The sequence below is a fragment of the Cynocephalus volans genome, chromosome 6, assembly GCF_027409185.1.
Source record: "Cynocephalus volans isolate mCynVol1 chromosome 6, mCynVol1.pri, whole genome shotgun sequence".
NCBI lineage: Eukaryota > Metazoa > Chordata > Mammalia > Dermoptera > Cynocephalidae > Cynocephalus > Cynocephalus volans.
Window position 1 is genome coordinate 17,184,590 of NC_084465.1, and position 13,789 is coordinate 17,198,378.

At 45.4% G+C, this 13,789-nt stretch overlaps 1 protein-coding gene across 1 annotated transcript in view; it reads right to left on the minus strand.

Annotated features, from left to right (window-relative positions):
* TBXAS1 (thromboxane A synthase 1) overlaps window positions 1–13,789 on the minus strand; it is a 161,819-nt gene that overhangs the window by 64,574 nt on the left and 83,456 nt on the right. Inside the window, exon 5 of the mRNA XM_063098690.1 lies at window positions 8,196–8,312. Within this exon, the coding sequence (XP_062954760.1) occupies window positions 8,196–8,312 (117 nt within the window). The remainder of the gene's footprint in view (window positions 1–8,195; window positions 8,313–13,789) is intronic.

A 13,789-nucleotide genomic window follows, 5' to 3' on the forward strand; every position in this document is an offset into this window, starting at 1 on the left:
CTGAGCAATGGTTTGCTGAAACCCCTTGGCGTTCCCTACTGGTGGAAGGACATAGTACAAGCTTCTTATTCCATCTTCCAAAGCCCATAAAGAACTGAATTCTGCCAATAACCATGTAAGTGAACTTAGAAGCAGCTCTTCCCCAGTAAAGCCTTCAGATGAGATCACAGACCAGGCTGGCAGCTTGACCACTGCACCGAGAGATCCTGAGCCACAGGCGCCCCGCTGAGCCATGCCAGGATTCCCAACCCACAAGAAACAACGGGTTAACAAAGGTCTGTTGTTTCAACCTGCTAAGTTTTGGGGTACTCTTGTTATACAGCAATAGATAACTAATACACTCTCGGTGTCACTCTCTGGTGGCAACTCTGATATGTTGTCACGTGTTATTGAAGTTTTTGGTATTTGTCATATCAAGAATGAGCATGGTGCTGCCCATTCCATGGATTCCCTAGAACTATCTGTGTGGTGACTGATTGACTGAGTGTTCCTTGGGAGCCTTGACATAGAAGGTACCCAAGAGACATTAATAGATTGAAGGGCTCTTTCTATTTTAGCATGAATATAGTGTAGTTTGCTGAAAACTGGCTCTAAATGACAGACCTAAGATCCATAATGGTTCTACCTCTTACCTTGGGCATGGCATTTGGATCTCTCTGAGCTTGGATCCTCACCCCAAACGAGGTGCTAATTGTAATTAGCTATAACATCCTTCTCCATTGACATTCTAGGATTCCAAGGACATCACTTAGCGTCAGGTTGAGAGAGTTGCTTGGGGCCATGGAAAGAGCAGCGAGCTTCCTAGTTTGGGGCAGTAAAGGGTCAGGTCTTCAGGCCCGGCTGCTTGCTGCAACATATCGCATCCCTAAGACAGCCTTTGGTCATCTCTCTGATGCACTGACTTAAACGGCAGAATCTGGTTCTTTTTGTGCTCACATCATTTTGTGAAGGTGAGAAGCAGAACTCCAGACCTTCTGACTCTAGGCTTGTTGCTTTCCCACCAGAATCAGACTCCGCATTCCCTTCACGCCTCAGCTCATTCACTTCTAGGTTGTAATTTCACCCTTTGCAAATCTGATGGCCATGAACTTAAGAAAGAAACCCACCACCTTCAAGCCTTTGGAGTTCCTGCAAGCCTGATCTCTTTTGTGTCACCTTCTACTTCTAAACTGAGATGATCCCCACACATTGATGGTGTGTAGCCCGGGTGACTCATCCACCCACATGAGGAGGGACTCAGAAAAGAGCCAGAGTGGAGGCTGCCAGCCTAATATCAAAACCTGGTGCCTGGGAGCCTGCCCCCTTTGGGGCTACTGCAAAGAGGAGTCTCCAGAGGAACAATCTGCAGGTCCCCTCCTCTGGTCCAGAAGGATTTTCCCCATGGCGTGGGGCAATGTCTGGCATCTTGGAGGCTAAACCGTGGAAAGGGAACCCTTTTTCCTAAAGCAGCGTTCTGAGCAGGTCACTCCCCACTTTCAAGTGCGTATCTAATAGCTCCTTGGTCTCTAGAGAGGTGAGAGCAAACACTCCCCTGGCACAGAACGGCGAACCCTACGTGCTTCAACCTACTTTTCCAGTTTTTTTTTCTTGCTAATCCCTTACATGTACTCTGTGTTCCAGCCAGTTTGTACTCCCCTAGTCCCTGAACACACCCTGTACTTTTCTGTCCAGATGCCTTTGTTCCTGCAGCTCATTCCACCTGCAACGCACCTTCTCTGTCAAAATGCAGCAAAATCTCCAGGGCTCTGTTCCAGGGCTGCTCCCTGAGCCTCCCCCCCACCCCAAAGTGGTGTCTGACAGTCAGAACAGGACATGAGCTCTGTCACCTTCTTCCATTACTTAGTAATAATGCAGTCATTTCTGTTCCTTATTGCCCTTCTACATTACAACCCCCCTAAAAACAGGAACTGATAAATATTTGTTGACCTTTATGAGTTTAATGTTTCATCCTATCTGGTGCTTGGCAGACCTGTGGGCACTGTTGTTTTGGAACTGATGTCAGAGGGGGAGTTTCTGAATAAATAAGGGTCAGCTAATGGGATTAAGGGAAGGTATTGCAACATACTGGGGATTTAAAAATGGAAAAATTAATACCTAAAAGTGCTTTAAACTGGTGACTAACAAATGAAAAACTAATTCCAGCTAATGAAACTTATCATTTCCTTCTTCTACTCCACCATTGCTAAAAGCCACCCAGATATTAAAAACATCCACAACTCATTTTTATGCAAAATTTCCTGCTGATAAGTATCAGCTCTAGCCATCTAGGTGAATAATCAAGTGTCACTTCTAATAAGTCAGTGGCTCCTGTCAAGAGTTGTGACCAATTAGAACTCCCCCCCAATGAGGAGGTGGCTGCTGGTGTTGCCAAGCAACAGCCAAGCTGGGAGGCACATTGAGATGCTCTTTTAGATTTAACCAGCGGCAAGTCAGAGTGACATTACGATTCTGGCAAAGGAGAGCCAAATTATAACCCAGGATGGGGTACCCATGATGAGGAGTGTGTTTTCTTTTAAATGCAAATGGAAAAGAAGCATTTTAACCAGAATTTAAACAGTCCATCATTATACCGATTTTAATTAGGAGATTAGGTGTCAGTGGGAAACAACTGTGTCGCAGGATAATGGTCTCTTGCTGCTAGATAAATACCCAGACTTTCTGGAAAATGGGCAACTGGTCAGGCAGGGGCCATGTATTTTTGGATTCTGAAGTATTTATTACCACAGCCACACTTGGTTATGATTTTCATTTTTATTGGTCAGATGCACTAAGAAATAAAAGCAAATATTAAAAATAGACCGCTGGAGGCTGATGCTGCCTAGAGAAATCTGCTTGCTCTAACATTATTGGAAAACTGTGTTCTGCTTTAGAAGCCCTGCACATGATTGTCTGAAGAATTTACAGTGAAAATTTAAAGGCCAAACTAAACTGTGATGATGACTGTAATTCTGCAAAGACTTTTGCCCTGAAATGGTCGTTGCTATGCATTTACTCACAAGCTGGCTATATCAACTCAAATTTTTAAAATTTGTAGTTATTCTTGAGTAATATGTCTTCTCCAAGGCAGGAAAGGCCTACAGGGAATAATAACCACATCTGCTTCTGCCTTTAAGATTCATTCATTATTGACTGTGCCTTCCTGACAGGAAACATCTGGATGAAAAGTGAAAAATTAGGCAGAGAGCTGGCTTCTTGGTGTGGTGTGAGATACCAGCCTTCCCTGTTTGTCTGCTTTTTCTTTAAAGGGGTCCCCATGCATAGCAAGATGACTGGCTCAGTTGCTCTGGAGTGACATGTACATCCTCAGGCTCTCATTTATGAAGTTGCTTGGTCTCTTACATCTCTGCTCAGTGGGTCACCATCAGTTCTTCACTATCTGGCTGAGTGAGGAAATGCCCATCATTTATACTGGGCTTTGAAGACCGACCTGCCATATTGGGTGGCGTCCATGGTCCATCCAATTTGAAGCTTAGCCTCTGCTGGAGACACTCAAAAATGGGGTTCCCCTTGGAAGCTACCTGCAAAGGCACAGTGCCCAATAGCCTCATTTCTCTCAATAGCTGACTATGATGTTAACTCCTCATGTTTTCACCTTTTGAAAACTTGTTTGAGCCCAGAATAAACAAAAATAAACAGATTTCTTTGTTGCCGGTCTTTCCCAAGCCTTAAATATGCTAAGGTACATGGCAAATCTCGAAGATGGTTTGCAGTATTTTGCCAAATGATTTGACCGTGGGCCTTGTCGGTCCTCAATGATTTCGAATCCTTTTCCTTGGTAGTAATTCATAGCTGGACGTTCATCATCATACACAGTTTAGCTGTTTTTCTCCTAAATGTATTTTTTATTCTTGCTTTCACTGAAGGTTAACTGCCATTTTTGTGCTGACTTATACAATCTTAGAAGAATCTCAGAAAGTTATTCCTATTGATTCAGTATTTTTCAAATCAGAAGAGCTTAGAGGAATATACAAATACATAGATTCTCCCTTTTTCACATGGGCTACAAAAATAAAAAATAAAACTGGGTCGCCGGAGTATCTCATTATTTATATTTTTCCCTCAGAGAAGTACTAATTCAGTCTCAATTTTGTTTTCTGAAATTAAATCTATTTATTTCCTGATCCATAATAAAGTTTTACACAATCCGTGGCTACTCACTAACAGTCTCTGGTAAAGAACCTAGCAAAAGACTATAAAAATCTAAATAAATACACTGGTTACCCTTTTAAAAGCATTAGTCCTTTGGGGGATGGGATGGAAACTCTGGCAGGTTAATCAGGCAACATTTTCCCTAAAAAAAGTAACTTGTTTTCCCAGCAATGCTCAGCAGTTCTTTAATATAAATCCCGATAGCTCATCTGTCACGGGACTGTGATTTGGAAGGACCCTTCTTCCTGAATTAGGGATGGTTCAATCAAATTTTCACTGGCTCTGTATCTCTATATATTATCTCTGGTAAGACTTAAGCCAAAAATCAATTTTATTTAACTAATTAATATATTTATTTTTGCTGGCTGGTACAGGGATCGAACCCTGGACCTTGGTGTTATCAGCACCACATACTAACCAACTGATCTAACCGGCCAGCTTACCAATTTTAAATAAAATTTTTAAAATTTTTAAATGTTGGTAAAATTGTAAAATTAAATAAAAATATGGCTTCATGATATAATGTTGATTTTAAAATAACATTCAAGTATTTTTTCCAAGGCAGTCTAATATCCACATAAATAAAAACAGTGCCATCCAGAGCTTTCGAATATTAACGGCACTTAAAGACACAGGTAGATGAGGAATGTAGGCTGCCAAGTTTCTAAAGGAAAATCCTCAGAATTCCAAGGGAAAACAAACCTTTATTTCAAGAATAAACTCTGAAGTTTGATAACAAAAGTCCAAACTCACACATTCAGAAAGAACTAGAGATGTTGATATTCCAAAGCCATTTCTGGGAAAACTGACTCAGGTACTCACAGCTGCATATCTGTGGCTCAGAGTCTCTAAGTTGTCTCCTATCTCTGTGTGTCTCATTTTCCTCTTTGTGTCTTTGTGACACATAGTCTTTGTATATGTACACACACACACGTGACTCTCTCTCTATATATATATATACATACTTGTGACTCTCTAAATAGAAAGCCAACAATTTGCCACATCCACTTATTTAATTTTTTTTGATAAAATTCTTTCCCTTTTATCTCAGTCTTGTCATATATCCTCAGGTAGAACAGGTAGAAAGCTTCTTGGTTCTTTGTTCATCCATCCACTATGGAGTGCCTATTATGGACCTGGTGTGTGCAGTTAACAATAAAGAAGAAAGAAAAAAAAAAACCCTTGTCCTCCTGAGGCATACATCTGCAGAATGAGACATACCATAAACAAAATAAATAAGTAAACTAAATGGAATGTCAGCTGATTATAGTGCTGTGAAGAAAAATAAAGCAGAGAAAGGACCGGGGGCTCTGGGGTCAGGTCGTGCGAGCCTGGGGAAGCAGTAGTTCTGAGATGGTCACAGAGGGGACCAAGAGGGACATTTAGATCACTAGGGCTTCCATGCTGGCTCTTAGCAGAATCATCCCAGGGAACTTGTAAAACACACAGATTCTCAGTCCCCTTAGAAAATCTGTAGGCCTCGGGGTGGCTAGAATTATGTATTTTTAACAAGAGTCCTGGGTGGTTCTGATGCAGCCCTTGGTCCCACAGGGCTTGAGACCCAGTGACCTAGAGAACAGAGGCTGCTGGGAGGTTAAAGCCCACAGAAGCATCCAGAAACTAACAGGGTCACATATGTTGGGGAAGAACATCCTGCCCTCCCCTTTCTATCCCCTCCACCCATCTTCCACAGGCTAGAAACCACCCCGTTGTCTTACCCTGCACTCTGTCTACACCATGGCTTAGAGTAACCTCCATGATCAGAACCCCCACACCCTACTCTTCATATGCAAAGGGCAGCTACTTTGGAATTAGGAAAACTCTTCTCTCCTAACAAAGCTTGGCTTCCAAGACTACTGTCTCACTAGGGCTCGAGAAAGCCTAACGTGCAGTTCAAAAGTGAGCAATGACTTTCTGGTTCCGGCTGGCGCCTGCTGCCTCCTTTGGATGCAGTGTGTGCCACTGGTTCAGCAGGTGATGGAAAATCACAGGGAACATGATGCGTGGAGCATGAAACACATGCACATTGGTCTAACATTTCAGAAACACCATCTTTGTTGCATATTTTCACCCTGAGTTTCTTTCTATTTAAGCAGTATTTAATACCTTTGGCTGCCCCTTCCTCCTGGAAACACTCTCCCCTTCCACATTCTCCCGGTTTCCATTTCAGGCTGTTCTTCCTGAGTCTTCTTTGCAGGCTTCTCCTCTGTTCCTCCCTTAAATATGCTTCTCCCCAACCCTCACCTCTTAGGCTGCGCACACGCCCCGGTGGCCCTGGCCGTGCTGTGCTCCTGATGTCCAGCCTTCTTCCCCTCGCCCCTGAGCTCCCCCAGCCTGGCAAGAGCGAACTGAGCATGCCCTGGTGGAGCTGTCACTCTCCCACGGAGCTGTCACTCTCCTGCGGGTGGGGGCTGCCATCGTCCCATGCTGGGCGGGCAGTCACAGCATCTCGGGACCAGATGGGGACTCCACTTCTCAAACAGCTTTACCAGTAAAAAAGGAGAAAACTTTATTTCCTGTGCCTAAAACGTGTTTCCCTATCTCCGTTGGTTCCGTCTCTTCCCTCGCCCCCCAGACAGACTCTGTCCTAGGGGGCTTCAGAACACCCTCGAAAGTCAGGCGTGGGTAAGAGAAGCAGTCAGCAGAGACGTGAGGAGTGTCCTGGAGCTGGATTCTAATCCTGCCCGGCTCCTTACCGGCTATGTGACTTGGAGCACCTTATTTAGTGTCTCTGTGCCTCGGTTTCCCCCTCTGTAAAATGGGGGTGATGATAATAATGGTATTTATCTCACAGGGATGTGATTGTGTTGATACAAATCAGAAGCCTCATTGGAAACAGGCAGAATCACTAGTTTCAGCGTGAGTTTAATCGGATATTAGGAGGCGTGGAAGCCTTGCCTCTTCCGAGGACTTCAGAAGATGTACAGGCATCGATCAGGACCGTACGGGTGAGCACCTTGAGCTTAAGCTGAGAGTGGCTTTCATTCACTGAGCTGAATGCAGGCTGCTCCAAGCCGGACATTCTGGAACTGCCAGGCATGGTGGATGGCTCAGGCCCAGGGCCCTTGGCCAAGCTCTGGAAGGTCACTTGCTCCAGAGTTGCCCATGGACCTGGGACTTATATGAGGAGGCTCTTTAACCACTTCCCATCAGAAGGGCCCCAATTCTCACTCCCGAGTTGTTGTAGAATTCAGAACAGCAAACACTAAAGCCAGAGCAGCAACCGAGGGGCATCAGGTTCACACACAAAACCCAGCAGTCAGGATTAGGTATGTGGGAAATGGGCCAGGAGGCAGTGCAAACACCGGGTTTTAGGCGCATGGCTGGTAGGGAACGGTGGGCCATTGGGTAGGGGAAGGAGAGAGCCCATGGGCTTCAAGAGCCGGCAGCATCTCGTGGAGCCTGCTGTTCCGCTGACTTGGCCTTGAAGGTTAACCTGGGCATGCCCGCCCACCTAGAGTTCTGCCAGGAAACAACCCCTTACTCCTCCCCAATAATCCACGGCCATCTCATCCCTATTTAAGACTTGTTTCAGCAAGATTTGCTCACCTCTGTTCCAAGCTGTTCTCTATCTCCTAGCTATGTAAAATGTGGTTCACTGCTCAGAAATAAACTCATTACTTGGGAGGCTGTCAGAAACACAGCCTCTCAGACCCTGCCCCATACCTACTGAATCAGAATCTGCATTTTAACAAGCGCCCCAGGTGATCCAGTATACACGAATGTATGAGAAGCTCTGTCGCAGTTTTCTCCTGGGTGAGCCCGAGGTGCCTTGAGCAGTGTCTGAGAACACAGCCGAGCGCCAGCAGCGCTTGTTGACTCGCAGTTGATTGATGGCACTGGGGATGTGAGAGGCTGAAGAAATGGAAGGTGCTCCAGACAACCTCCTGTGTTTTTTGCCTGACAGGGAGGAGGGGTGGCCCCAGCAAGCAGAGCTTTTGATGTGACCTTGGGCAAGCTATGCAACACAAACTGGATGCTTCATCTCAACTTAGAGAAGAAACCTGTTCCTTAGAGGAGGAGCCCCTGCGTTTCCTGTGTCTTACCTCGTTCAGCTTTTCAGGACTGAAAGCAGAAGTCAGGACACCTCTGACCTCTTCCCATCTTTTGTCACGTAAAAACAGAATGCTGTCAGCTACTGGCTTGGACTCCAAACCCGACGCCTGATGGAAAGTAACAAGCAAAGGGTTAGGACACAAGGGAGCCAAAGCCACCTCAATGGCTACACAGGTTCATGATAAACACCCTGGTTAAAGTCCACCAACGACCAACAAATTAGGATACTCCTCTTGCAAGGATACAGAAGACAATAGAGGCTCATGGACAGTGACCTAGAGATTCATGGCTGAGGCCCAGAGGGAGCAGATGCAGAGGCTGTGCTGGCCCAGTTCTACCCTGTTACAATGTGGTCATCACCACGGGAACAACCCAGAGGTTTCTGCAGAGAGTGGGAGCTCCCTGAGGACAAACAAGGCCAGCTTCCTGGAGATGGGCTCATCCTTTCTGGGACTGAGTTTCATGTCTGAACTCTGAGGAAGGCGTTCTGTGTGGCTGGTTCATTAGTTTGGGCCCAGAGTTGACAGACTCATGCATCCAGGTCCTTGGTGGGGAAAGAAGGGAGGGGAAAAGGAGAATCCCCTGGAAGCGTGTCCCAGCAGAGCTGCTTCCAAGAGAATGCCTGTCACCATGTTTCTGTGTTCTGTCATTCATTCATTCATTTTTTCTGAATCAACAAACATTAGTTGAATGCCTGATATGTATGTTATGAGCTGAGTTGTCACTCCCCCCAATTTTATATGTTGAAGTCCTAACCCCCAGAACCTCAGAATGTGACTGTATTTGGAGATAGGACCTTTACAACGGTAATTAAGGTAAAATAAGGTCATTGGGGTGGGCCCTAATCTAACACGACTGGTGTCCTTATATGAAGAGATTAGGACACAGACACACACAGAGGGTAGATTGTGTGAAGGCACAGAGAGAAGACGGCCACCTACAAGCCAAGGAGAGAGGCTGCAGAAGTCAACTCTGCTGCACCCTGATCTCAGACTTCCAGCCTCCAGATTGCAAGTATATAAATTTCTGTTGTTTAAGCCTCCCAGTCTGTGGGGCTTTGTTACAACAGCCCTGGAAAACTAATACAATGTTCAAGAAGTTGGCTATATGGTGTTGAACGGAAAAGACTTTGCTTGGGCCCTCATGGAGTTGACAGTCAAGTGGGGAAGCAGAGAGTAAGCTCATAAACTAACAAATAGATATCATTAAAGTTTAGAGGAAAGCCAATGTTAAGAAGCGAAAACTAGGATGAAGCTAGGCTGGAAGCATTCAAAGGGTCTTCGGTCTCCTCATCCCTTCTTCCCAGGCCATCCCGTTCCTTCCTAAAACCAGCTACTCCTACCAAGTGGCTAGAAATGGTGCCCCCACAGTTGGTCTGAGCAGCTCCCAGCCCCGGGGCTGCAGGATGTGGGGAGGCAGGGGAACTGGAGGACCAGGCACCCTTCAGAACCACATGTGATGGATGGTTATACTCTTTCTTTTCACTATTTTAATTATAGTTGAAACATGACAGCCAGCCACCATCATTCAAAAGCCTTGTAGAAACTCCTATTTAGAGGAAAATTATAATTTTCTGATAAAATATGAACACTAAGATAAGCCATAAAACATAACTGCAAAGCATCTAGGGGGATTTAATTATATATTAGAAGTAAGTTGCTGGGATATTTTTCTGCAGAGCAATACCTCTCTATATTTAGAATGAAATTCTTTAGGAGTGCCATGGCCACTAAACAGAATTATGGTTTTATGAAATTTTTGGAACATAATCATTGGTTTAGGTTCCAGAGTCAAAGGAGAAAATCATACATTATGTATATTTATACAGAGGCAAAACTGAATTCTGTGCCACATTACATGTAATGAACTATCTCACTCGAAGAAAAGTGGGGTTATGGTTTATGTGGTTCTGATGAGACAGGATAAATTAGAGATAGGAGTCAAGATTGGTTGCATTTTGTATTTATCCTTAAGACCTAAGTATTGGATCCACGCTATTTTTTATCTTGCACCTGAAAGAAAAATCTAGTCCTCCATGCAATATCGTCAGCATGGTCCTCAAGCACCTCCCTAACCAATCCACCATAACACCGTTCTCCCCTCTGCCTGGAAGTCCCTTTAGAATCCTCCATTTTTTGATGGAAAAGTTTGGGTGCATTGGTTAGAGTAATGTTTTTGGTTCTAGATGTCATCTTATAAGAGGGAGAGCAGCAAATTGGTTATTTCAAAAGAGCAGTCAGAATAGCTAATAATATTTTTTTTTTTTTTTTTTTGTCTTTTTCGTGACCGGCACTCAGCCAGTGAGTGCTCTGGCCATTCCTATATAGGATCCGAACCCGCGGCGGGAGCGTCGCCGCGCTGCTAGCGCAGCACGCTACCGAGTGCGCCACAGGCTCGGCCCTAATAATATTGTATTGTAGTTTCAAGACAGCCAAAAAGAAAAACAAAAGAGGGTCATGAATGTTATAATCACAAAGAAATGATAAATGTTCAGGGGATAGATATGCTAACTGCATGATTAGATCATTATACAACATATGCATGTATTGAAACAACAAACTGTACCCTGTAAGCCTGTACAATGAAAAAAATATTTTCAATTAAAAAAAAGCAGTCCGATGGTGAGAAGACATTAAATAATGTCATATATGAAATAGTTGTCAGATTTTGGAATGCTTAACCAGGAAAGAGGAGACTTGGAAGATCAGATAGTGGCACTTAGCCTGTGCCCAGTAAATATGATTGAATGCATATTACATGGAAGAGGGAATTTAGGTTGCTTTTGCAACTCTGAGGGGTGCAATTGTGTTTAATAGTGGAAGCGATGGGGGAAAATCCAGCTCATCTCAGCGAGATCTATCCCAATAGTCAAAACTCAGAATTACTTGATAAAATAATCTGCCTTGAGTGATGAGCTCCCCAACACTGGAGACCGTACACCACTTCTTGGAAATACTGTACAGGAAGCATGAGCATCCGGAGGGGTTTGGTCTCAATGACCTTCAAGACCTCTTCCAACCTCTTAGATTTCACCTCCAGAAGACTACTCAGGCATTTTTTTTTATTAGTTTGTCTACATATAATTTCTTTGCATTGTGGCAAAATATGCATAACATAAAATTTACCATCTTAACCATTTTGAAGTGTCCAGCTCGGTAGCGTTAAGTACATTCACATCGGTGTGTTCCCGGAACTGCATCATCCTGCAAAGCTAACACTCTGTGCCTATGAAACAACTCCTCATGCCCCTCCCCTGCCCCACCTACATGTATTTATTGATTAGATTTACTGAGTGATTCCTTGAAAGGTACAAAGGATTTTCTCCAAAGGAATGAGAAACGAGACTGGTAAGTCTGATGGGGGTAGGACTGTGAGTGCTGGGCAGGAAGGGGACCCTGGGTGTCAGGACAGCAGGTCCAGGGAAACAGAGCTTTCTAGACTCCTGTCTGTCAGCTTAGCCTTGTGTCCCAGGAGTCTCAGCAAAGGCACTCCCAATCACTCTCTGCCAGGGGTTTCCAGACTGCAGGCCACAGGCAGCCACAAAATCAATGTAGTGGGTGGCAACCAGCATTTAAGAAAGAAAAAAAAGGGGGAAAGATACAAAAATAGAACAGTAGATAACAAAGAGGCACGTGTCACACAGTCAGGATAAGCATTTTGTTATTGTTGCCCTTGTTCAAGATTGGCGTGTATGTGCGTGTGTGCATGCGTGTGTGCACGTATGCGCATGTGTGTGCGTGTGCGTCTGGGTGTGTGTGCGCGTCTGTGTGTGTGTGCGCGTGTGTCCATGTGTGTGCGTGTGTGTGCGTTTGCGTGCGTGTGTGCGTGTGCGTGTGCAGTGACTGTGCAACTGTGTATGCATGTGTTTGTGTTGGTGCGCGCACGTGTGTACGTGTGTGTGCATCTGTGTGCATGCGTGTGCATGCCTGTGTGTTTGTGTGTGTGTGCGCGCGCGTGTGCGCGCGACTGTGCAACTGTGTGTGCATGTGTGTGTGCGTGTGTTTGTGTGTGTGCACACGTGTGTGCGTCTGTGTGTGCATGCATATGTGCGACTGTGTGCGTGTGTGCGCGTTCGCGTGTCCATTTGTGTGCATGCGTGTGCATGCCTGTTTGTGTGTGTGCACGTGTGTGCCTGTGTGTGCGCATGTGTGTTTGTGCGCGTCTGTGTGTGCATGTGTTCGTGTTTGTGTGTGCGCGCGCATGTGTGCGACTGTGTGTGTCTGTGTGTGCCTGTGTTTGTGTTTGTGTGCGTACCTGTGCATGCGTGTGTTCGTTTGTGTGCGTGCGCGTGTGCACGTATGTGTGTGCATGTGTGCGTGCACGTGTGTGCATATGTGTGTGTGCACGTGCGTACCCTGTGTCAAAATGTGAAATGTGATTCTTACTGTAAGTTATAGTTTGAAAAGTTTGAAAAGCCCATTCTAACCCAAACCCCAAACCTGGGAGTCTTCCTCTCCCTCGATTCAAATCCTTTGAGTCGCGACTCTAAACTCTCTTTCATTGGCCTCTTCTCTTCATCCCCACAGCCACCATCCTGGCTGATGTCACCACTATCTCAACCCCCAACTGATTTCCCTGCCTCCTGCCTTATCTCACCCACCCACTCTCCACTCCGTAGGCAGTGAGATCTTTCTAAAGCACAAATCTAGCCCTGTCCAATGAATTCTCTTTGTGCAAACTCCTTAACTTGGTTTATAGGAGCTAGCATGCTCTGGCCAATTCCCCGTCCCTTCCCCCAAACAACACAAATCCCGAAGGAGTTTTTTAACTTTCTAATCCCTGACAGTAGTAGTCTGAAGACACAGGGAGAGGGGCTTTCTGGAAGCTCAGGCTGTGTTTTCTACTCTGGGCTTGGGCAGGATGATGCAGTGGAAAGAGCATTGCTTCTAGAGTGAGATCCCTGGGTTCAAACCCTGGCTCTGTGTGACCTTTAGAACTGTCTTGTCTGGGCCTCAGTTTCCTAATCTGTAAAATGGTGATAATAATGCTACCTACCACTTAGGATGGTTGTGAGACTTCAGTCACTTAACAAATATTTATTGAGTGCCTGGTATGAGCTGGGCCCTGATTTATGGTCTTGGGATACTTCTGTGAATATGACAAAGCTCCTTGTCCTCACAGAGCTTACATTCTAATGGAGAAGGCAGACAAAAAACATAAGTCAATTGTATAGTACAGTGGGGTGGGGCAAGGTGAAGCATTGGACTCTTAGAGGAGGTGGGTTTTGAGCAAAGCCTTGAAGGAGCTGGGGGACTCAAGTCCTAGACACGGGAACCATTACAGCAGAGATGCTAAGGTGTGCATGAGGGGCCTCAGAGGCTGGTGTGGATGGAGTGCAGTGACCAAGAGAGGCCAGAGAGGTCACAGGAGGCCTTGGTAGGACTTTGCTTTGAATGACATGGGGAGGCATAGTAGAGTTTTGAACAGAGTCATGTCTTGAGCCAACTTCTGTTTTAAAGAATCACTCTGCTTCAGTGTTGAGAACAGACTGTGAGGAGCCAGGACGGAGGCAGGGAGAACCATCAGGAAGGGGCACAATGCCCAGCAGAGAGAGGATGGTGGTCCAGATCGTGGTGGTGGCCAC